Here is a 25,393-nt window from a genome sequence, read left to right on the forward strand (position 1 = left end):
TTTCTGAAGAAACATTACTTGGTCACTTTTTTTCTTCTTTGACTAATCAGTGTTAAAATTCTTGTTTATTAATTTGAAGCTCACTTATCTGGAGTGTACATGCTGATTCTTACCTTTTCTTTTGTACTGTGCTGGGATTGAACTGGGGCATTCCTCATGCCAGACAAAAGCTCTATCTCTGTGCTACACCCCCAGATTCTTACTTTTCTTTTGTGTATGTGTGGTACTAGGCATGACAGCCATGTAAGTTGCTAAAGCTGGCTTTGAACCTACGATCCTCCTGTCTTAGCCTCCCAAGTACTGGGATTACATTGTGTGCCACCACACCTGACATACTTTTTTTTTATAAAATAAAAATTAAATGATATTTTCTACAATTCCCTAATTTCTGTCTCTAATATCTGTTTTTGTAAAGGGTTGAGTTTTTTGTATTATAAAAAACTAAAGGGCTTAATTAAAAGTTATAGTCAATCTCAAAGAATGTCAGATTTTATGTATTTGAATTCCTATATATGAGAAAAGAAACACAATTTTTCTATTAAGATATCTATTTTACAATTTGGAGTTCTTTCTCTTCTACCACAGTTGATTAAGATTGCACCTACATAGTATTAGAACTGTCAAGACATCCAGGAGAGAGGTGAATGTAGAGGAACAAATTTGGTTTCTATTCCTTTGCCTAAAGTAGTTTAATTTTGTTCTTTAGCTATAAAAGGTATAACCTAGGATGACTCCTTTTACTTTATGAGATCAAAAAGGTTGTTTTGAGCTTGGCACAGAGGCACATATCTTGTAACCGCAGCCACTTGTGAGACTGGCAGGAGAATCACAAATTTAAGGCCAACCTGGTCAACTTAATGAATTCTTGTCTCAAGATAAAACTAAAAAAGAGAGGGATGGGGATGTGGCTCAGTGGCAGAACACTTTGCCAGCATGTAGTAGGCCCTGGGTTCAATCCCCAGTCTTGAAACAAAAATGAGAGTTTTTTTTGCTATTAAAAATTCTAATCATAGATGTCCCAACAGCCCATCATTTTAAATAATCGATCAGTTTTGGTGCAGTAACTGATGTGATTTTTCCCAATAATGCAATGAATTGCATCCCTAAAATTACTGAAGTACAGGCTGTTTATCACTGAAGAAGCCATATCTGAAGAAACTAAAGTTAGTGTTAGCATACTCAGTGAGGAATTAAAAATTTTAATCTACTTCCTTATAATAAATAGTATAATGGTTTCTTATAATAAAAAATAGTATAATGGTTTCTTATAATAAATAGTGCAATACAGAGATTGCATATTGTACATTCATCATGTTGAAGTTTAGTACATCAGAAGTTCTGTCCAGCATAGTGGGTTTTTTACAAACCAGTTAGGAAAAATACTATTTGTGGTATTTAGTTAAATCTTCTCTGTATGTTTGTCTGTTACAGCTCAGTCCTTTTGTTTACAGCGAGTTTGCCAGGGAGAGAAACCTTCACGTTTCATTACTTGACCGACTCTATGAGCATTACCCTGCCGAGTTTCCGTGTAGGATCCTCCTCTGTGAGAACTACCGCTCCCATGAAGCTATCATCAAGTAGGTGTGAACTGCCCTCTCTGATTCACACTTTCTGTGGCCTGTGGGAGGGAACGCAAATGACTTACGGCTAGAAACATGTTATTCACAACAGATTATATGGTTAGTGTCCCTGGTGTTGCAAATTCCCTTTAATCTTATGTTTTTAAAAGAAACATTAAAAGAGTTGTGATTTTTCACAAAAGCAGTCATGGGAATGGAAATTCAGGTTCTGTTAGTTATACCGTATATTTTTCTGTGACTAAATATATAATCTATATTAAAAACTACATGTTGCCATAAAGAAGTATACTGACAAACCATATAATGGTCTTGGGAACCAATTTTAAAAGAAAGAAAGGAAGAAAAGCCACGAAACTTATTAATGAGCTTTTTAATGACTCCTATTAAATACGATATGCAGCTGTAAGTGGAAACATACCCTCCGTTGATAGCTCAGTGGAGAGTCACTGCCTAAGCAGCCGTGTAACCAGAGTCTGGCTGAACCCAGGACATCACCAGCCGAAGCTCCTTTGTGCTCCTTTCCAGTTATCACCCCCCCAGAAACTTAAACGTTTAAAATGTTTAGTATAATCTAATAATATCAATGATGGCAATCACATGAAAGCCATTTTTAGGTTTCTCTGAAATCAGTTGTATAGAAAAAATTGTATCAATAACCCAGGATGTGATTCCTGTCTTAGGCATTGCCAAGCATTTGTGGCGTCACTGATAAGCCTGGTGCTAGGTAGTTTCTTCAGTGAAATGTAAGCATTGCACAGTTGAGGCCTTGAAGTACTGCACTCGTGTGCTCTGTTTCAGTGTCTTCATATCTGTATGCCCACACATATAGTCACACATTGTTTAACGACAAAATACGCTTTGATAAATGTGTCATGAAGAATTTGTCAAGGTATGAACATCATAGAGTTTATCTGCACAAAAAGATGATATAGGTCAATTACTTGATCTGGCTCTTGATGCATTTAAGAGATTCAGTAAACATGAGACGTAGGAGGTGCTGCCAGTATAATGTAGCATACTGCTTTAGAAGGATAATTTTTTATAAGCAGAGGGAATGTGCTCTTAAATAATGATAAACTACAATAAACAGATAAATGAGTAGTAGTCATTTATTATTGTTATCACGGATGATATACTGTACATAATTCTATGTATATACATAGTTTGTGGTTTACACAATTGGCAGTGTAAGAAGCATCACCACAGACACATGGTAATGGCCTTGTGCAACAATGTTAAATGGCTGGAACAGAAATTTTCCATTTTATTATAATCTTATGGGACTGCCATTAGATAAAGGGTCATCATTGATCTTAATCATATGACTGTATATGGTATACATTAGTAGAAGTGTGTATTTCTGCCAAGAAAATATACTGGGTGTGGTGGCATATGCCTGTAATTCTAATACTCAGGAGGATCGCAGGTTCAAGACTGGCCTCAGCAATTTAGTGAGACTCTTAGCAACCTAGTGAGACCCTGTTTCCAAACAAAAAGTAAAAAGGGCTGGGGGTATATCTTGGAGATAGAAAGTCCCTGGGTTCAGTCCTCAGTGTACACACACACACACACACACACACACACACACACACACACACACACACCCACCCTCAATACTGGTTAGCAGATTTTCTCATAGAACAAAGGTCTCAACTAGTATTCAACTGTCATTATGCCTTCCTTTTCTCTCCATATTCTGGCTTCATACCTTACTTCAAATCAATCCATTTAACAACATACCAGGGGCTCTCTGTTATATTGCTGTGAGTATTTTTGGAGAAATTGGCATCACAGGTATTCAGTGTTCAGACTAAAATTAATCATGGAAAGAAAGCGATATAATTAGAATTGATTGACTTTTTGTTGTGGGTGAAATTAATTTTGATGACTGATTGTTCTTTTTGTTCATTTCTTTCTCTGCAGTTATACCTCTGAGCTTTTCTATGAGGGTAAACTGATGGCCAGTGGAAAGCAACCGGCACACAAGGATTTCTACCCACTGACCTTCTTCACAGCACGAGGGGAAGACGTGCAAGAAAAGAACAGCACAGCTTTTTATAATAATGCAGAGGTGCCTCAGTACTTTTTGTAAATTGTTAACACTTTCTCAGTCACTTGGCCTACTTTTGTTGAGCATTTCTTTAAAATTATGGGCTAACATTGTGCATTAATTTCATCTGTATGAAAATTATAAAATTTATTATTTCTTTTATACAGATTTGTTAAGATGAAATTCCTACAGTAAACAAAAAGTTGAGTGCTTTTTGTCTTAATGGCAAAACACAAATTACATTATTTAAAGCCAACATTATTCTCATAGAATTATACAGTGCATACTCAAAATAAGTGTGTATTCTTTTTCTCTCCTTTTCCTTTCTTCTTTTTCTCTTTTTGTGGTACTGGAAATTTAACTCAGGACATTCTACCTCTGAGCGACACCCCTAACCCTGTATGTTTGTTTGTTTGTTTGTTTGTTTGTTTATATGGTACTGGGGATTGAACCCCAGAGGCATTTTGCCTTCAAGCTACACCCTCAGCCCAATTTTATTTCTTATTTGGGAACAGGGTCTTGCAAGGTTGATGTGTGCCTCACTACTTGCTAAGGCTGTCTTGAACTTGTGATCCTCCTGTCTCAGCCTCCCAAGAACTAATATTACAGGCTTGCGCCACCATGCCTGGCCTTTTTCTATAATTTTTAATGAGTAACGGTCATTTTGCAGAATCTGATTTTCCAAAGAGATCAAGCAGTCCCAAGTTCTGTCTTGTCGTGTGCGACAGCTTAGTTTCTTCCTCTTTCTGGCTTTCAGAGAGAATGAAGGTATATGAGGGGTAAGAGCAGGCAGCAGACAAAATCATGGTGAGTCTTAGGGGCTGGGGCTGGCAGGCCAGACGTTGTGGTTTAGGTTCCGACTGTCAGAGGGGGTTGCAGGACTCCGGAAGTGCCTGATTGTCATCAAGGGATGGGTCCTTTGTGTGTGGTGGGGACGGTGAGCCCAGCCACATTCTACCATAAGTTATACCCCCAGTTCTATTTTTTAACTTATTTTTTGTATGTATGTGTTTTTGTGGTACTGGGGATAGAATTCAGGGCCAATCTGCCTTTGAGATACACCTATAGTTATTTTATAATTTTATCTTGAAACAGGGTCTCACTATGTTGCTGAGGCTGGCTTTGAACCTACTGGGATTTCAGGCATGCACCACTATGCTCACCTGAGGCTTGGGTCTTGACCTAATACCATTGGATTTCCTGCTTTACTCATTTTGTTTACAAAGAAATGTCTTTGTTATGTAATTATAATTCATCTTTCCCTTTAAAAATTAATCAGAGGGTTGTAATTAGAGGTTAGGACAAGAAAATCATCAGTATTCACTTATAAAATCCTAGTCCAAAGCCAAGAAATATGGTACTTTCATTAGTCTCTACCAGTTAATTTTAGGAATTTAGGAAAAGGTAAACTTGCTCTTTAGATATTTGAAATGCTGCAAATAACTCTAGGGGTCTCTTTGTTGTTCTTGTATTCGTGCTGGAAGCCATTGGCCAGGAAATGAGCCCTGGTAGTGGTGGAAGTGCTCACAGGAGAGGCAAACAGGCCTGAGCTCCAGAGGCCTCTGCCTCCCTCTGCGCCCTGGGACCGAGCTGAGCCCCAGCCAGCCTCCATTCTCAGGCAAGGCTGACACTTGCCAGAGGCTCATCCTGGGCTTCTTGTTTTGCCCCAGCAACATAGTATACTTTTTAGGAAACTTAAAAGCTATAGGTTAAATAACATGCATCTTTCTGGGCTGTCACTTTTACTCAAAACCTTTTTTTTTGGAACAAAAGGGTTTTTTTTTTAATACATTTTTTAAATTGAAAATAAATGGTATGCCGGGCATGGTGGCTCACGCTTGTAATTCCCGCGCTTGGGAGGCAGAAACAGGAGGATCGCTCAAGTTCAAAGTTAGCCGCGCTGGCTTAAGAGACCCTGTTTTCAGATAAAAGATATAAAATAGGTCTGGGAGTATAGCCTGGAAGTAGGAGGGCTTCCAGGAACCCCAGTACCACCAGAAAAGAAAAGAAATGGTATACATTTAAACTGTACTTGGTGCCCAACCCCCCACCCCCGGTTTTCCCTTCCTCCTCAACAATGGATGTCCAGGGTAACCATGCTATATTCATACTTTTACATATATTCAGATGTGGACCCTCACTAATCAAGTTCAGCCTTCCTCCTCCCCTATATTTCCATTCAAACTTTGCTGAGATTTCCCTTCCATTATCTGGAGTCCCTCTGGTATCCCCAATGCTCCCTAGTTTGGGCATATGAGAGGAAAGATATGTCCCTTCTCTTTCTGTGCTTGGCTGATCTCACTTAACATAATGCTCTCCAGGGCTTTCTACCTTCTTGTGAATGACATGATTTTGTTCTTCTTTATAGCTGAATTGTGCTTATTTCCCATAATTTTGCAATCCATTCATCTGTTGATGGGGACCTGGGTTGGTTCCATATTTTGGCTATTACGAATTGTGCTGCTATGAACATAGGTATGCATATGTTGCTGTAGTTCTCTGATTTCAACCCTTTTGGGAAAATACCCAGGAGTGGTAGAGCCGGATCATATGGCGGATCTATTCCCAGTTTTCTAAGGAATCTCCACACAGATCGCCATGTGGCTGAACTAGTTTGCACTCCCACCGACAGTGTAAAAGAGTTCCTCTTTCCCCACATCCTCGCCAGCATTTGTTGTTATTTGATTTCTTTATGCTTGCCACTCTGACTGGGGTTAGATGGGATCTCAGCGTAGTTTTGATTTGCATCTCCCTGATGGCTAATGATGTAGAACATCTTTTCATGCATCTATTGGCCCTTTGTATCTCTTTTTTTTGTAAAGTGTCTATTCAATTCAATTGCCCATTTCTTGATTGGGTTGTTTGTTTTGCTAGTGTAGAGTCTTTTGAGCTCTTTGTAAATTCTGGTTATTAGCCCCCTAAACGAGTGGTGGCTGGTAAAGATCTTCTCCCATTCTGTAGGCTTCCTCTATAGGTTGTTGATGGTTTCCTTTGATGAGAAGAAACTTTTTAGTTTGATGCCATCCCACTTGTTAATTCTTGCTTTAATTTTCTGAGCTTTGGAAGTTTCGCCGAGAAAGTTACTGCCTGTGTCTATATGTTGTAGTGTTGAGCCTATGTCCTCTTCTAATAACTTCAGTCTCTGGTCTAATTTCTAAGTCCTTGATCAAAAGGGTTTTTTTTAATATTAAAAAACAAAATAATAGCTGGGCATTGTGGTACATGCCTGTAATTCCAGTACTTGGAGTTTGAGACAGAAGGATCGAAGGTTCATGGCCAGCCTCAGCTACTTTGTGGGGTCCTCTGCAATTTAGTGAGACCCTGTTTCAAAATAAAAATTAAAAAATAGGAGCCGGGCATGGTGGCGCACGCATGTGATCCCAGCATTTGGGAGCTTGAGACTGGAGGGTTGCGGTTCGCGGACAGCCTCAGCTACTTTGCGAGGCCCTCTGGAACTTAGACCCTGTTTCAAAATGAAGAATTAAAAAAAAAAAAAAATAGGGCAGAGGGTGTAGCTCGAAGGTTGAATGCCCCTGGATTCCATCTCTAGACCTGCCCCCCCCCCAAAAAAAAAAGGACTGGGGATGTATCTCAGGGGTGGAATGCCCCTGGATTCAATCCTCAGTACCATACATACACCAACACACAAACAAATTAATAAATGAAAACAGATAACATGTGTTTTGCCTTTAAATATTAAACACATGGCTTTAGAGAAATTTCAAGCGACCTTGAACTTCATCCGAACAAGGTTGTTAAAACATTCTCTTCCAGCCGGGCATGGTGCACACTTATAATCCCTGCGCTTGGGAGGCTGGCTTCACAGGTTTGAAGGCAGCCTCGGCTACTTAGTGAGACCCTGTTTCCAAATAAAATATAAAATAGGTCTGGGAGTATAGTCCAGAGGTAGAAAGCCTCTGGGTTCCACCCCTAGCACCACAAACAAACAAACAAACAAACAAACAAACAAACAAACATATTCTCTTCCATTCCATGAGTCACTGAAATAGAAGATTTTGAGACACATTATCTCTGGGGCTTTTTCTAGAATGGGGAATATCTGACCCTACTTCACTGAAGCTGAATACCGCCACCACAGACATTTTGAGTTTTTGAATCCTATAGAACTGTTATAAATTAGTGTAGTTTTGTGAGCAGTGTAAAACTACTGTTATATGAGTGTAGGGATACTTGGACAGTAGACTTGGGCTTTTCTTGATGATATATAAAGGAAAAACCAAGGTCTACTTGTATGGTAGAGCATACATTCACTATTATGAAAGGAAGATAGTCTTACACAGAATTACCATTAAAATGAACTTAAATCAGAGGTTGGGATTAGAAGCAAAAAAAGAACCTGGCTGGGTGTGTTGGCACATGCTTACAATCTCTGTATTTGGGAGGCTGAGACGGGAAGATTGTAGGTTGCAGGTTCAAGGCCAGCCTTGGAAAGTAGTGAGACTCTCATCAACCTAGTAAGAAGAGACCATGTTCCAAATAAAAAAACAGAGGTCCTGGAGCTGAAGGAGTGCTCACCACATTTTGGTTGTGTGCAATCCCTATTGTTTAAGAGACATGGTTTTTTTTTTTTTGTTGTTGTTGTTTTTTTTTTTTTTTGTGGTACTGGGGTTTCTGGAAGCCCTTCTACCTTCGGGCTACACTCCCAGACCTATTTTTACATTTTTATTTGGAAACAGGGTCTCCTAAGCCAGCGCGCACGGCTGGCTTCGAACCTGCGCGATCCTCCTGTCTCACTCCGCCATGCCCGGCAAGAGACATGGTTTTTTTTTTTTTTTTTTTTTTTTTTTTTTGGTGTACTGGGGTTCCTGGAAGCCCTTCTACCTCCGGGCTACGCTCCCAGACCTATTTTATATTTTTGAAACAGGGTCTCTTATGCCAGCGCGGCTGGCTTCGAACCTGCGCGATCCTCCTGTCTCCGCCTCCCAAGCGCGGGGATTACAAGCGTGCGCCACCACGCCCGGCCTAAGAGACATGGTTTTAAATTATACATTTTGTGGTTGTACATCATCTGAGCAAGTCTTTTTCCCAAGCTTAAAATGATAAAGAGAGCTTTGGGCTGGGCGTGGTCACGAACGCTTGCAATCCCTGCGCTTGGGAGGTGGAGGCAGGAGGATCGTGCAGGTTCGAAGCCAGCTACAGTGGCTTAAGAGACCCTGTTTCCAAATAAAAAAAAGTATTAAAAAAAATAGGTCTAGGAGTGTAGCCCGGAAGTAGAAGTGTTTCCAAGAACCCCAGTACCGAGAGGGGGCGGAGGGGGAGGAGATAGGGAGGAGAGAGAGACAGCATGTGCGTGCATTGGTTCTGAATTCATAACTCACAATAATGAAGTGGCTTCTGTTTAATGAATTAAATTCTCAACTTTGATTCTTTTTTCTTTTTGAGGTTGAACACAGGCATTCTACCTCTGAGTTACATGTCCCCAGTCTTTTTTTTTTTTTTTTTTTTTTCCCCCGTCACTGGGGATGGGACCCAAGGGCATTCTACCTCCCAGCGACATCCCCAGCCCTATTTTTTATTTATTTTGCAAGAGGGTCTCACTGAGTTGCATAGGTCCTTACTACATAGCTGAGGCAGGCCATGAACCGTGATCCTTCTGTTTCAGCCTCCTGAAGGCTGGGATTATAAGCAAGTGCCACCACACCTGGCTTCCCGGTCTTTTTTATTTTTTATTTTGAAACAAAGTCTTTCCATGTTGCTGAGACTGTCCTCAAACCTGTGATCTTCCTGTCTCAGCCTCCAAAATACTGGGATAGCAGGTGTGCACCAGTGTGCTCTGCTTAAGATATGATTCTTAACTTTGAGGTTAAGTCTGATGTAAGGATCTATGAAAACAAATACCAGAAAAGTGAGAGGTAGACAAGGACATATAGATATGGAAAATGAATTTATTGATTTTGGTGGGGCCTGAGGTAAAAAGGAGAACATGACTTTTTCCCCCCTTTGGTGTTAGTGATTGAACTCAGGGGTGCTCTACCTCTGAGCTACATCCCCAGCTCTATTTTATTTTTAGTTTGAAACAGTCTCACTAGGTTTCTGAGGCTGGCTTCCAACCTGCGATCCTCCTGTATAAGCCTCCCAAGTTCTGGGATTACAGGTGTGTGCTACCATTACCTGGCTATAATTTAGTTTCAGTGATATGTAGAAACTTTACTATTGCTCTCTTTACCTCCCTCTCTTTTTGTGCTGTAATTGTTATACATATTATATGTAACAAACTGAATATTTTATAACTATTACTTTATATAAATTTATGTATTTGAAAATATTCTAAAGGGAAAAAGGGGGAAAGTTCACATGTATAGATTTTTTTTTTTTTTTTTTGGTGGTACTGGGGTTCCTGGAAGCCCTTCTACCTCCGGGCCACACTTCCAGACCTATTTTTACATTTTTTATTTGGAAACAGGGTCTCCTAAGCCAGCGCTGGCTTTGAACCTGCGCGATCCTCCTGTCTCTGCCTCCCAAGGGATTACAAGCATGCACCACCACGCCTGGCAATATGTATAGATTTTGCTGTATTAACCTCCTTCATGTGGTTTTTGTTATGGTTTGAATGGTGGGGGTTCTTTTTCTCTATTCAACTAAGGTTTGTTGAATAGAAAAATTAAAACTAACAGGCAGCTCAGTGCAGCTTTAACAAATCTTTATTACAGCATCAGTAGGAAATAGAGCAGTAAGAAATAAGAGGAGAAGAAAAAACAGCATGCTGACCCGCACGCTGGAGAGCCCTAAAATGGAACTCTGGCCCCTTTTGGGGACCCCAACCTTTAAATAGATTTTGTATTGGTATCTTCCTCATCAGCGTTACCAGGGCAATGGGCTGGTTACTTATTCCTTAGCCAGGTGGTGCCTCTTTGTCTCCGGACAGTGCACTTACTAAGTGCAAGGGTCAAGAATCTACCTGGCCCTTGTCTCTATTGTATTGGGCAGTATTAGTTGCTCATCAACTAGGGTGCTTTGAAGCCACACACAAAGTTTACCTTTCCTATGCCCAAGCCGGATCCCAGAGGAGAGGAGGTAAACAGGGGCACTGGTTGCCTCTATTGTAGTTTTAGGGCTAATGGCTTCAGTTGACTCTAAGGCTTTTACTATAGGTTAATCATCAGAATGAAGGGCAAAGACAGAGAGGAACTCTGCATTGTAATCGCTGCAGCCCCCTCCCTGCCTGAGTGCCTGCACGGCACCTAGGCTCTGACTATATTTTACACTTTGGAAATTACCAAAGCAATTTTCCAATACTGGCAAATTAATACATTTTGATGCTTGTTCCCAGTACTGGCAGTTTTTGATTCTCTTCTCTGGATTTGAGTTACCATCAGATGTCAATTTCCATCCACTTCCTTTTTGCTTTTATTATCATAATGTTACATTTCTATATGTTGTAGCCCAACTTCATGCAGTTGCGCTTTAAATCAGTAAGTAGGAGAAAAAAGAAGAAATACACTGCTATACTATCTTTTACAATTATCCAATTAACCTTATTAGCAGTGTTCTAGCTGTTGACACTTGCTATTAGCTGAAGAACTAGTATTTCTGGAATGGTGCGTCTTCCAGTAAGGAATTCTCTCCAGTTTTGTTTACCTAAGAATATCTTTATTTTTCTGGGTATAAGATTAGTTTTTTGCTTTTAGCACATTGAAATATGCTTCTGTCCTCCTTTGTTTCTGATGAAAAGTCATTTGTGTGTGTGTGTGTGTGTGTGTGTGTGTGTGTGTGTGTGTGTTGCTGGGGATGGAACCCAGGGACATTCTACTTGCGAGCTACACCCCCAGCCTGATTTTTTATTCTTTATTTTTGAAACAGGGTCTCACTAAGTTGCAGAGGGCCTAAGTAGTTGAGGTAGACTGTGAACCTGGATTTTCCTGTCTCATCCTCCCAAGTACTGGGATTACAAGCGTGTACCACCATGCCCATCTATGAGAAGTCATTTTTAACCTTACTGGAATTCTTTGTAAATGATATGTTGTTTTTCTCTTGCTGTCTCCAAGATTTTTTTTTTCTTTGACTGTCAACATTTTGATTATGGTGTGTCAGGGTGGGAATCAGGTGTGTTTATCATACTTGAAGTTCATTGATCTTGGATGTATAGATTAATGGTTTTCATCAGGTATGTAAATGTTTTAGCCATTAATTAGAGCATTTTATAATGCTTTTTATTTGCCCCTTCTGTTTTTTCCATTGTATGTATGGCGGGGAGCTCAGTGGTGTCCCTATGTTCTTTTTTTTTTTTTTTTTTGGTGGGTCTGGAGATGGAACCCAGAGGCATTCGACCTCTGAGCTACACTCCCTGCCCTATTTTTTTTTTTTTTATTCTTTATTTTGAAACAGAGTCTCACTAAGTTGCAGAGGGCCTCACTAAGTAGCTGAGGCTGTCCGCAAACCCTGATCCTCAAGCCTCAGCCTCCTGAATGCTGGGATTACAAGGGTGTGCTGCCATGCCCAGCTCCTTGTGTTCATTTTCCTTCATTTTTTTTTTCCTCACTGTTCTTCAGATTGTAGGAGCTCCATCTTCCTGTTTGCTGAATTCTTCTGTCAGCTCACATCTGCTGCTGAGTTCTGCTAGGTCCATTTTTCATTTCAGTTATTTTACTTAACAATTCCTCAGGGACAAAAATTGGTCCACAGTGTGATTCTGCTGAAGTTCGGTTTCTTGGCAGAGGCAGTGTATTCCTGGTTTGTGAGTCCTACTAGTACCTTGTCCTGGGCAGAACTAACTGCAGTTGCTGGGGGAGGGGCATGGACCTTGCTCATCACTCACTGTCATTTTGGCATCCACCTTAAGAGCAGATGGTGTGTGTTTGAATGTAGAGAGAGACAGAGAGACAGACATCAATCCAGTCCACCTTAAGAGCAGATGGTGTGTGTTTGAATGTAGAGAGAGAGACAGAGACAGACATCAATCCAGTCCACCTTAAGAGCAGATGGTGTGTGTGTGTGTGGAGAGAGAGACAGACAGACAGACATCAACCCAGGCTGCCATCTAGCTGCTACCATCACCAAGTATGGACCTTCTACAACTCTCAGACCAGGGGAAATTGGGATCTGTTCATTTGCATAAAATGTGATGCTATTTTAATGTAAAGTTAATGAAATGGCCTGGCCAAACCTGTACCACAAGAAGGCAGTGAATTCTGGAAATCCATATCTCTGATCAAAATATGTCCTGGTCCCAGCTGTGTTTGGTGTCAGCTGTTGGCTGGGTTACCTCATGGTGGAGCGGCAATGCTTCCCCTGGCTTGTACTGCTGAGACGCAGTGGCTTCTTCTGGTTGGCTGGCCAGTTCCATTGGCCTAATGAGCGAGGGGATGAGAAGCACCAGGGGTGTGAGGACTTGCTTCCCTGCTCTCCCCAGTTTCATGGCCCTCTCCTTGTTCTCCTCAGCAGGGTCTCAAGTCTTTTCCCATTTAAGAGTGAGGCTGACCAACTCCCAGTGGCGTCATCTCTGATTATCGTGTTTTCATTAGTTGCATTATTGTAGTATTAGTGTATGAAATGTGAACAAAAAATTTTCTCAGTGTGTTCACATCAGCAAAGCATTATTCCCTTTAGAGGTAGTTTTTAAATGATGTTTGCTAAAATGGGTCATTTATAAGTGTATTTCTGTCACCATATTCTTTCTTCAAACCCTGACAACTTGAATGTGCATGTGTGTGTTTGTTTAAAGGTGTTTGAAGTGGTAGAGCGTGTGGAAGAGTTAAGAAGGAAGTGGCCGGTGGCATGGGGGAAGCTGGACGACGGCAGTATTGGTGTAGTGACCCCGTATGCTGATCAGGTGTTTAGGATACGTGCTGAGCTTCGGAAGAAGAGACTGTCTGATGTAAATGTAGAAAGGGTGCTAAATGTTCAAGGTAAGTGTTACTTAGAGAAAAATAAAGTATTTTCACTTTTTAAGTTTTCTTAAATGATGTTAGATCTTTAAGCAATTGTAGATTATTCTTTTGGGCCAGCAACGATGGATTCACTTCATACCAAGTTTTTCAGTGTCAAATTTTGCAATTAGAGCCTGTTTACATATTTATTAAAATTATATATCTAAATAAAAGAAGTATTAACAAGTGAACTTTTCTATAACAGTAATTGTATAATGTCCCTTAATATATTTATGCTGTAGTTACAGTGCTATAATATATAATAATAATATAATATATGCTATAATTACATATAGCATATGCATTTTTTTTTGTGGTACTGGGGATGGAACCCAGGGGCATTTTACCTCCAAGCTATACCCCAGCACTATTTTTTATTCTTTATTTTGAAACAGGGTCTCACTGAGTTGCAAAAGGCCTCACTAAGTAGCTGAGGCTGGCTGCAAACCTCGATCCTCCTGTCTCAGCCTCCCAAAAACTGAGATTACAAGCATGTGCCACCACGCCTGGCTTAGCATATACCATTTTGATACTGTGTCTGAGGACTAATTTCTTTAGAAAAATTTTATTTGTAGATTTCCCCAAGTGAATCATTAGCAGCAACTCTAAATTGTATTCATGTAGTAATTTTTTTTTTTTTTTTTTTGTGGTACTGGGGTTCCTGGAAGCCCTTCTACCTCCGGGCTACACTCCCAGACCTATTTTTACATTTTTATTTGGAAACAGGGTCTCCTAAGCCAGCACCTGCGGCTGGCTTCGAACCTGCGCGATCCTCCTGTCTCCGCCTCCCAAGCGCGGGGATTACAAGCGTGCGCCACCACACCCGGCATGTAGTAAATTTTTATAAAATTTGCTTTGAAATATGTGAGGCCACCCTGTGATGTGAGCATTAAGAAAAGCCCAGTGAAGAGTCAGGGTAGTGAACAACAGGGAGAGGGATACAGTGTCCAGGTCACGGGGACAAACAGCTTCATCTACCACGCACCAGCCAGATTGCTCAGAACCTGAGGTGAGAATTCTGGAAGGAATTCTAGCGCGAAACTAGGAAGCACCCAGAAGAGACCTGAAACTACCATATGTTAGTCAGGAACGCTCAAAAGAACTGGGATTGTTTGGCTTAAAGAAGAGAAAACTAAGGACTGACATGAAAACTGTTATCAAATATTTAGAGATGTGTCGTAGAATGAGGGGTTAGGTTACTTACAGCAAAAGAGCATGCTGTACAAACCAGACTCTCAGGCTCCTGTGGAATCAGCTGTGTGTGCCCCGGTTGGCCAGGGTGACCCTGCTTCAAGATCCTGTGTTGGGCAGGATCTTGGACTAGATAATCTCAAAGGGTTGGTTCTAAGCAACAGCATTAAATAAAATTTTTAAAATGTGGTAAAATGTTGCCGGGCGTGGTGGCGCACGCTTGTAATCCCCGCGCTTGGGAGGTGGAGACAGGAGGATCGCGCTGGTTCGGAGCCAGCCCCGCTGGCTTAAGAGACCCTATTTCCAAATTAAAAAAAAATATAAAATAGGTCTGGGAGTGTAGCCCGTGGGAGTGTATCCTGGAGGTAGAAGGGCTTCCAGGAACCCCAGTACCACCAAAAAAAAAAAAAAAAAAAGTGGTAAAATGTATATAATATGCATTTTAACCACTTTTTTTTGTGTGAGGTTAAGTGGCATGAAGTGCCTTCATTACCACTGTCTGTCCCCAGAACTCATCTTCCCATACTGAAACTTTGTGCCCATTAAATGACTTCCACTCCACTACTTCCTGTTTTTTCTGTCTTGTCTCTGTGAACTTAACTATTCTAGGTACCTTGTGTAAGTGCAGTCTTATTTATTTATTTATTTATTTAATTTTATTTATTGGTGGTACTGGGGGTGGAACCCAGGGGCTTTTCTACCTCTGGGCTACATTCCCAGACCTTTTTTATATTTTATCTGGAAACAGGGTCTCACTAAGTTGCTGAGCGCCTCACTCAGTAGCTGAGGCTGCTTTGAACCTGTGCGATCCTCCTGTCTCAGCCTCCCAGGTGCTGGGGTTACAAATGTGCATCACCATGCCTGGACTAAGTAGAATCTTATAATTCAGATTATCTCTTATCCAAAGTGCTTGGGACCAGAAGTGTTTCAGATATTGGAGCTTTGGGGTTTTGGATTTTTTCCTCCTTAGACTATATTTATCCTTTTGTGACTGGTTTTTTTCACTTACTGTGTCTTTGAAGTTCATCCATATTGCAGCATGTGTCAGATTTTTATGACATTTTCAGGATAAATAATCCACCATATGTATAGATAGTGTGTTCACCTGTTCACCTGTCCATGGACACTCGAGTTGCTCCTCTTGGCTATTGTGAACAGTGCTGCTTGGAACATGAGAGTACAAACACCTCTTCAAAACCTTGCTTTCAGTTGGTCTGGGTATTATGTCTGTCAGCATTCTTGCTGCTGCAATTTAAGGACTGACCACATAACTTAGAGGAAAAAAGATTTTTTATGGTTTTGGGTTCAGTCCATGTGAGGCCAGGGACCAGGGATCTCAGGGCAACAGGAGTGGAGAGAAAGAGAGCATGGGCCGTGCTCACATCATGGAGGCTGGAAGCAAGAGAGTGAGCCCAGGGAAGAGGGCTCTCTATATATTATAAAGTTCCCAAGGCCACACCTCCAGCCACACCCTGCTGGCCTACCAGCTATCACCCAGGTAAATCCGTAACAACGGGGTTATCCACTTCTAAGATTGTAACCCTCATGACTCATATCAACACTGAATATTACAACTAGGCATGGTGGTGCATGCTTGTAATCCCAGTACCTGAGAGGCTGAGATAGGAGAATCACAGCTTCAAAGCCAGCCTTGGCAATTTAGCAAGGCTCTCAGCAACCTAGTGAGACCCTGTTTCCAAATAAGAAATGAAATCAGGCTGGGGGTGTAGCTTGGAGGTAGCTTGGAGATAGACTGCCTCTGGATTCAATCCCTAGTACCCAAAACAAAAAGCTTTGAATATTAATAAACACACTCTTTTTTTTTTTTTTTTTTTTGGTGGTACTGGGGTTCCTGGAAGCCCTTCTACCTCCGGGCTATACTCCCAGACCTATTTTATTTTTGGAAACAGGGTCTCTTTAAGTTAGAGCGGCTGGCTTCAAACCTACGCGATCCTCCTGTCTCAGCCTCCCAAGCGCGGGGATTACAAGCGTGCACCACCACGCCCGGCTTAAACACACTCTTTAGGGACATTTTCTACCTAACTATCACAGAGATCTATCCAGAACTGGACTTGTTGCTTTCCAGGGTGGCCCCGCCATTTTACATTCCCACCAGCAGCTCACAGGAGTTTCCATGTCTCCATACTCGTGCCAGCATCTGTTATTTAGCAATTAGATTTTAAAAATGCAATGCTTTATTATATCAATGATTCAGAATGCCAACTTCAAATCTTTTTAATTTTTTTTTTTTTTTTTAGGAAAGCAGTTCAGAGTTTTGTTTCTTAGTACAGTACGTACAAGACATACTTGTAAGCATAAACAGACACCAATTAAAAAGAAAGAGCAACTTCTGGAAGATTCTACAGAGGACTTAGATTATGGTTTTTTATCTAACTACAAGCTGCTCAATACTGCCATCACAAGAGCACAGTCCCTGGTTGCCGTGGTGGGGGATCCCATTGCACTGTGCTCTATTGGAAGATGCAGGTAATTATGTGCTGTTGATTGAGATATTAAAGAGGAAAATGTGAAGTAATTCCTATCTGTATCTACGTACTGTATAAGCCTTCTCGGCTAATTAAAATCAGGCTTACTATTACCCATAGCAACTGGAACCCAAAGTGTATGACCTTGGTCTGTTCATTAATGCGTAATTGTGTGCACATTCATTTACTCCTTCCCAAATGCCTTCTTCTGAGCATTCTTCTAGCTGTGGAAATTCATCCGTGAACAAAACAGACAAGGAGAGGAAGGCTGACAATAAACTAAATGAGGATATTATGTAGTGTCGTACTTGGTAAGTTTAATGGAAAAGAAATGGAACAGTAAGGGGCATAGGAGCGAAGGGTTGCGACTGTAAGTGTCAGGGGAGAGGCCTCGCCGAGAGGCCGTCTCTGGAAGTGAGGGCGCGAGCTGGGTGGGCATTTAGGCTGACAGTGCTCTGAGAAGTGGGGCAGCAGTGCTGGGGCCCGGGGTGGTTTTGTGTAGATCTAAGTGTACCTTTGATGGAGGTGATTTTGTATTGCGTGCTGCCTCCTTTCTTCCCTTTATGGTTAAATTCCAATTCTTGATGGCCGGCCTTCCTTCTTCCTTCCTTCCTTCCTTCCTTCCTTCCTTCCTTCCTTCCTTCCTCCTTCCTTCCTCCTTCCTCCCTTCCTTCCTCCCTCCCTCCCTCCCTCCTTCCTCCTTCCTTCCTTCCTTCCTTCCTTCCTTCCTTCCTTCCTTCCTTCCTTCCTCCTTCCTTCCTCCTTCCTTCCTTCCTTCCTTCCTCCTTCCTTCCTCCTCCCTTCCTTCCTCCCTCCCTCCCTCCCTCCTTCCTCCTTCCTTCCTTCCTTCCTTCCTCCTTCCTTCCTCCTTCCTTCCTTCCTTCCTTCCTCCCTCCCTCCTTCCTTCCTTCCTTCCTTCCTTCCTTCCTTCCTTCCTTCCTTCCTTTTTGCAGACCTGGGGAGGGAACTCAGGGGCATTCTACCTCCAAGCTACACCCCCAGTCCTATTTTTTATTCTTTATTTTGGCACAGGGTCTCACTGAGTTGCAACGGGCCTAAGTAGCTGAGGCTTTCCGTGAACCCAGATTCTCCTGTCTCAGCCTCCCAAACGTTGGGTTTTTGTTGTTGTTGTTGTTTGTAGTCATTTTCTCTCAAAGCTTCTCATTGAAAATAATTCCTCATATCTGGTTAATTCAGAGAATCTTAAAATTAAGGAGGTTAGAAGTGGCCATTACTTGTCTTTATAAAGGATTGTTAGTGTGCTTTAGACTGTCTGAATTATTTTAGTATTCATTAGACTATATTTCTAGTAAAATATAGTTAAACTATCAACCTAAAACAATTTGCGTATACTCTTTTGACTGAATTTAAGCTTTATAAATCCAGGAGTTTTTTATTAAGTCAGGGCATTCTACCCCTAAGATGTAGACCCTCAGTCCTATTTTACAAGTCTTATTTTACATGCTCAGTTTCTGAGTCCAGTTCTATAAGATTTGCCTTGTTAGAGTATTGAAAACTATGTTAAGATAGGCGTGTTATCAGGTTCACACAGGCAATCTCAGGTCAAAGTCAGCCTTAGCAGTGTAGTGAGACCCTCAGCAACTTAGCAAGATTCTGTTTCGAAATAAAAATTAAAGGCAGGCCTGGTGGTACACGCTTATAATCGCAGTACTTAGGATCTTGAGACAGGAGGATTGCAGGTTTGTGGCAAGCCTCAGACAGCACTCTAGCGAGAGCTTCCAAAGCTTAGTGAAACTCTGTTTCACAGTAAAAGAGGACTGGAGGTGTAGCTCAAGGTAGAATACCCCTGGGTTCAATCCCTAATACCAGTTAAAAAAATAAAAATAAAAACAAAAAATTAGGAAAAGGCTGGAGGTGTAGTTGAGAGGTAAAATGTTCCTGAGTTTAATCCCCAATGTAAAAAAAAAAAAAAAAAAGAAACTAAAACTTCTTAAAAAAAGCAGTTGAACAAAAATTTATTCTTTTATGGAAAATATAAGCCGGGTGTGGTGACACACGCTTGTAATCCCAGCATTTGGGAGGCTGAGACAAGAGGATCACAGTTCGCGGACAGCTTCAGCTACTTAGTGAGTCTCTTTGCAACTCAGTGAGACCCTGTTTCCCAATAAAAAATAAAAAATAGGGCAGGGGGTGTAGCTCAGAGATCAAATGCCTCTGGGTTCCTCCCCCAGACCTGGAAAAAATAGTGCTGGGGATGTAGCTCAGAGGTAGAATGCCTCTGGGTTCCATCCCCCAGTACCATTTAAATAAATAAATAAATAAATAAATAAATAAATAAATAAATAAATAATACACACACACACACACACACACACACACACACACACACACACACACGTACGTATATATCCAGCTGTGAGGAAGCACATTATAATCTCAGTACTTTGAAGGCTGAGCCAGGAGGATCACAGATATGAGGATAGCCTCAACAATATAGTGAGACCCTATTTCTAAATAAGAATTAATAAAGGGCTGAGGGTATAGCTCAGAGGTAGCATGCTCCTGGGTTTAATTCCCCAACCGCCCTCCACCCCCAAGTAGGATTACTTAAACTTCTATAAGTGTGCCATTATCTGTCACTGTAAGTTCAAGAGAATGTGGAAAGAGATGTAGACATTCCAGAATTCGCCTTGGGTAATTATTTCTTTTTGATATGTTAGAATTAAAGGTGAGAAAACTACTAGGACATAGCTCTCTTTAAGTTACATTTTCAGTTGCATTATAGATTTGGGAGCATTTATTGTTTTTCATATTCTAACAGGAAAAAAAAAACTTATGGGGATGATGGCAGTTTGGGACCTTTATGAATAAGCTGCATGTAGCCGGGTATGGTGGTACATGCCTGTAATTCTAGTACTTGGGAGGCTGAGACAGGATGCTTGAAGGTTTGTGGCCAGCTTCAGCTTACTTAGTGAGACTCTCTTAAAGTAAGAAGTAAGCCAGGCATGGTGGCGCGCGCTTTTCATCCCAGCATTCAGGAGCCTGAGACTGGAGGATCCTGGTTCATGGACAGCCTCAGCTACTTAGTGAGGCCCTTTGCAACTCAGTGAGACCCTGTTTCAAAATAAAGAATAAAAAATAGGGCTGGGGATGTAGCTCAGAGGTAGAATGCCCCTTGGTCCCATCCCTGGTACTGTTAAAAAAAAAAAAAGGCAGTAAAATAGGACTGGGGTGTAGATTGGAGGTAAAATGCCTCTGGGTTCAATCCTCAGCACCAAATTAAATTAAATTAATTAATTTATTTATTTAATAGGGCTTAGTATGTAGCTCAGAGGTAGAATGCCCCTGAGTTCAATTCCTAGTACCAAGAAAATAAAAACATAAATTAAAATAAGAATAAGCTGCATCTATTAAAGATACCAAAAGAAGTTAATTTCTTTTATAGGAGAATCAAAATAGAATCAAATAGAGTTTTAATTTATGGTTATATTAGGAAAAATAACTTTTTAAAAAAACATAGTTTGAAGGGATCATGATTTATCTTATTTGTGAACAGTTCTGTTGTAATGTGACTATTTCATATTTTAAATATAGATTGCCATTCATTTATAGCTACAAATGGGGAGAGAAACATATTTAAGTTACAAAAGAATAGAATTAAATATTTTAAAAGAATGTATTGATTCAGCTCTGATCCTGAGAATATTTATTTATTTATTTATTTATTTATTTATTTATTTATTTGTGGTGTTGTGGACCCAAGCCCCAACCCTCTTGTTTTTTTCTGAAAAGAGTCTCCCTAAGTTGCTAAGGGCCTTGAACCTGTAACCTTTCTATCTCAGTCTCTATCATTAATTTATTATCTATTGGGAGTGCATTTTGTATTGGGCCTGGTGGTACTTGCCTGTGATCCAGTGTTTGGGAGGCTGACACAAGAGAATTGTAGGTTCCAGGCCAGTATGTGATAACTTAATACGACCTTTTTCAAAATAAAAAATAAAATGGGCTTGAGGTGTGGTTCTGAGGTAGAGCCCCTGGATTTAATCCCTGGTAACCCCACTTTCACACAGTGCATTTGGTTAGAGTTGCTGTGGTATTTTGTCACTGATATTTGTGCTTGATTAGAATATATTATTTCACATCTATAAAATGGGATGATGTGTCTTAAAAACAACTAGAAACTATTTAGAGACTAAGAAGTCATTGGAGTCATGTGGAGCCACATCAGTTTTGAGCTCTTTTTTTATAAGTACCTGCAAATATTTACCAACCTGAGTATTTTTAAAGAAACCATTACCCTTTCATAGAGTCATATTATACAGTCGATTGCACGAGATCAGCATTTTCATTCCTTCTCTGACATGAATTTTTACTCTCTAAGAGCAAATGGGTGAAGAATTCTTCCTGAGGGCATGTTGTGAGAATTGTCCAGGGCTAATTTTTAACTTGAAACTGGGTCTACCAAGTGCTTATTTCTAACTTCCCAGCTGGGATGTGCCAAAGATTTCAAATTAATTTATAGACTAAGTAAAATGTTTTTTGAGGAATAATGAATTGTGCAGCAGGGGAGGGGAGAACACAGACTCCATAGCCAGATGGAAACGGTGCTTATGTGTTTTATTTGGACAGTTTAGTCGTGGCTGTAACCTAAGAGTTGTTAGTTGAGGCAAATGGATAGCTTTAATTTTACTAGGAACTAAATTTAATCTCACAATATAAGTAAACTGAGAGGATGTAACATGATTCTCATGCCCTGTAAGAATGGAGAAGTGAATTCTTACCGTTGGAGATCATCAGGCCCCCCTTTTCACTTGATATTTACAAAAAATTAACATAATATTCTTAGTTTCGAGGAATGGTTACTCTGCATATTATGCCAGTTTAGAAATGAGTTCATTAGTTTTTAAACAATTTCTTGCTAAATCTGAAGTGAAAGCAGTGAACTCTTGACCGTTGGCCGCTGTGTATCAATACGTGGATGGTCTGTCAACTGCTTTCTCTGCAGGTGCTGCTTTATGTGCTTTGCACACATGGCCTCCCTCAGTCATCCCAGCAACCCTGCAATGTGGCTGTTTTATTTGCATTTGAAATGGGCAGTCTGATTGGGAGAGTTTAAATAACTGCCCAGGGTCACATAGCTATTAATGTGGTTCACTCAAGCAGATGTCAGGTTGACTTCAGAACCCTGGCTCTCCTCTCAGGCGTCACTGCCTCTCCCAGGCCTGCACTTGGCACTGGATGGGGAGGATGGGGCGGAGGCAGAGTGGTACTCCACACTCCTGTTCTTCAGAGGAGGGCTTTCCTTTCACTAGCACATTTCTAACTCAGTGAAGTCTGAGCATATTTCACACATGTGTGGAGGCGTACACACATACACCCTGACCTAAGGACCTTGCGTTCCCTCTCTCCTCTCTCTTTCTTTCTTTTGTCCCTTCCTCCCTCCCTCCCTTCCTTCCTTCCTTCCTTTCTTCCTTTCCTAGGGATGAAACCCAGGGCATTCTACCTCTGAGTTACACCCCCAGCCCTATTTTTTCATTCCTTATTTTGAAACAGGGTCTCCCTGAGTTGCAAAGGGCCTCACTAAGTAGCTGAGGCTGGCCATGAACCTTGATCCTCCTGTCTCAGCCTCCCAAATGCTAGGATTACAAGCGTGCACCACCACACCTGGCTGTTTTCTTTATTTTTATGCAAGTGATTTTTCAGTGTTTTAACAGTGATCCTAGAAGGTTTACATGAAAATAAAATCAAGCTTTTTGTTCATGTTCTTAAGTGACTAAGAGTAAGGTCATGTTCTCTGATATAACCTGACATTATATTGTGATGTAGAGATATACTTGGATTTCCTAACAATATTACTGGGAAAAAAAGGTTTAAAATAAAATATGTTGCTGGGCATGGTGGGCATGCTTGTAATCCCCATGCTTGGAGGCTGAGACAGGAGGATCGCACAGGTTCGAAGCCAGCCTCAGCTACTTAGTGAGGATCTCAGCAACTTAGTGAGACCTTGTTTCCAAATAAAATATAAAATAGGTCTGAGAATATAATGCCAGAGATAGGAAGCCCCTGGGTTCCACTCCCAGTATCAATCCCCCCAAAATAATACTATATGTTAAAATTTTAGGGAAGTGCTGAGAATTGGTAAAGGCTCTAAATAACCAGAGTGAATTCTTACTCAAATTTTCCAAGTAAGCTCGCAGTTATTCATGTTCGGAAATGCCTCCTCATGCCATGCATTGCACTTGAGTAGAAGTTTCAGAAATTCAAAGGCAATGTAATACTGTTTGAAAGAACCTTCACTATGAGGAAAAGTTCTCTTTGACTGTAAGATGAATTTATGAAGAAAAATTACGTTTTATGAAAGGTTAGAAGCAACAGTTATTTCAATAATAGGAATGATAATATTATTATTGTTATTATTACTATTATTGGTGCCATATTTTACTCAAGAAGAGACTGAGGTATAAAAAGAGGTTAAGTAATTTGCCCAAAGTCAACACAGCTACTTGGTGATGGAACCAGGAACCATTTTGCCATGTCAATGGGACAATAAGAAGACAACCCAGATTTATTTTCTGTTGTGGGTGTGGGTGTGGGTGGTTCTAGGGATTGAACCCAGGAGTATTCTATCCCTGAGCTACACACCCAGCCCTATTTTATTTTTATTTTGAAACAAGGTTTCACTAGGTTGATGATGAGAGTCTCACTACCTGCGGAGGCTATACTCGAACCTGTGATCCTCCTATCCCACCCTCCCAAGTACTAAGATTACAGGAGTGCACTACTATGCCTGGCTTATCCAGATTAAAAATATAAGTTTCAGATTACTTTTGAAACTTGTTTAACTTGATTAATTTATAGTAAATGTTTAGTGTTACTTCTAAAATGGGGTTCTTTAGAAGCTCAAAGGTTGTTTTTGAATTCCTGGGATTTTGTAGACAAAGACTGTCACCAAACCACCCCACTGCTTCTTAGGAAGTGTGAGGTTCTTTGAAGGCTCCTCTTCATTCAGCGTTGCACCAGATCTACTTGATGTAGCTGAGGGCAGTGTAGGCACAGGGCGTAGATTATAAGGAGATAATTCAAAAATAGAACGTTTTCCAGCATTTGGCTGTTTAAGTGGGAAATGAAGTATAGAATACGGAATTCAGATTATAAACCGAGGTCGAGATTGCCAGTGCATTCTTCCCTTGTTGTGCGTTGTCTTAGAAGTCCAACATCAAAGCAAAATGAAACTAATACCTTATTGATCAGACTGGGGGAAACACCCTTCCATTGAATATAATATGTAGTAGAATTTTGTTGATATTTTAGCTATTTGACTATAATGGCTGTTTCAGTCAAAGAGTGGAGAAGTGTATGGATTTTTAAACCCTGATTGCTGCTGGGCGTGGTGGTGCACACTTGCAATCCCAGCATTCGGGAGGCTGAGACCGAAGGATCTCGGTTCGTGGTTTGTGGACGGCCTCAGCTACTACTTAGTGAGGCCCTTTGCAACTCAGTGAGACCTGGTTTCAAAATAAGAAAAAATAGAGCTTGGGGGTACAGCTTAGAGGCCGAATGCCCCTGAGTTCCATCCCCAGTACCACAATAAAATAAATAAATAAATCCTGATTGCTGTATTAGAAATAATTCTTCATGCTGGATGTGGTGACACATGCTTGTAATCCCAGTACTTGGGAGGCTGAGAAAGGAAGATCACTTCCCTCCACAACTTAAACCCTATTTAAAAATAAAGAATGAAAGATAAGACTGAGTTGTTGCTTGGAGGTAGACTACCCCTGAGTTCAATCCTTAGTACTGCCAAAAAATTAAATTAAAAAGAAAGAATCCTTCCTTAGATTTCTTATGTTTCTATGAGAAGAAAACTTGATTCTTTTAGAAGGTTCTTGAAGCCAGTTATGGTAGCGCACACCTGTAATCTCAGTGCTTGGAAGGTCAAGGCAGGAGGAGGATTTCAGGATTCCAGCCTCAGTAATTATAGTGAGACTGTATCTCAAAATTAAAAAATAAGATCAGATTGGTCAGATTGGTATTGTAGTAGCTTAGGGTTAGAATGCCCTGTTGAGTTTAATCCGTAGTAACACACACACACACACACACACACACACACACACCTCTTCAATAAGTTTTGAGTGCAGTTTTCTCTTTTAGTATTTATTAATTTAATTAGGGAATGATCGATGTTAAATTACTATTCTAACTCCCTGTATTTTCCATAGTTTATTTAACTCATATAAC

At 40.7% G+C, this 25,393-nt stretch overlaps 1 protein-coding gene across 2 annotated transcripts in view; it reads left to right on the forward strand.

The window, feature by feature from the left end:
* The window catches only part of HELZ (helicase with zinc finger), a gene marked incomplete at both ends in the record, with an annotated part of 133,403 nt that overhangs the window by 69,569 nt on the left and 38,441 nt on the right, over positions 1-25,393 (forward strand). For both annotated transcript variants that reach the window (XM_080712452.1, XM_080712453.1), the window contains 4 exons: positions 1,432-1,577; positions 3,504-3,651; positions 13,313-13,496; positions 16,967-17,195. In XM_080712452.1, coding sequence (XP_080568578.1) covers positions 1,432-1,577; positions 3,504-3,651; positions 13,313-13,496; positions 16,967-17,195 — 707 coding nt within the window. The remainder of the gene's footprint in view (positions 1-1,431; positions 1,578-3,503; positions 3,652-13,312; positions 13,497-16,966; positions 17,196-25,393) is intronic.

The sequence above is a fragment of the Muscardinus avellanarius genome (genome assembly GCF_963383645.1).
Source record: "Muscardinus avellanarius genome assembly, chromosome: 16".
Classification (NCBI taxonomy): domain Eukaryota; kingdom Metazoa; phylum Chordata; class Mammalia; order Rodentia; family Gliridae; genus Muscardinus; species Muscardinus avellanarius.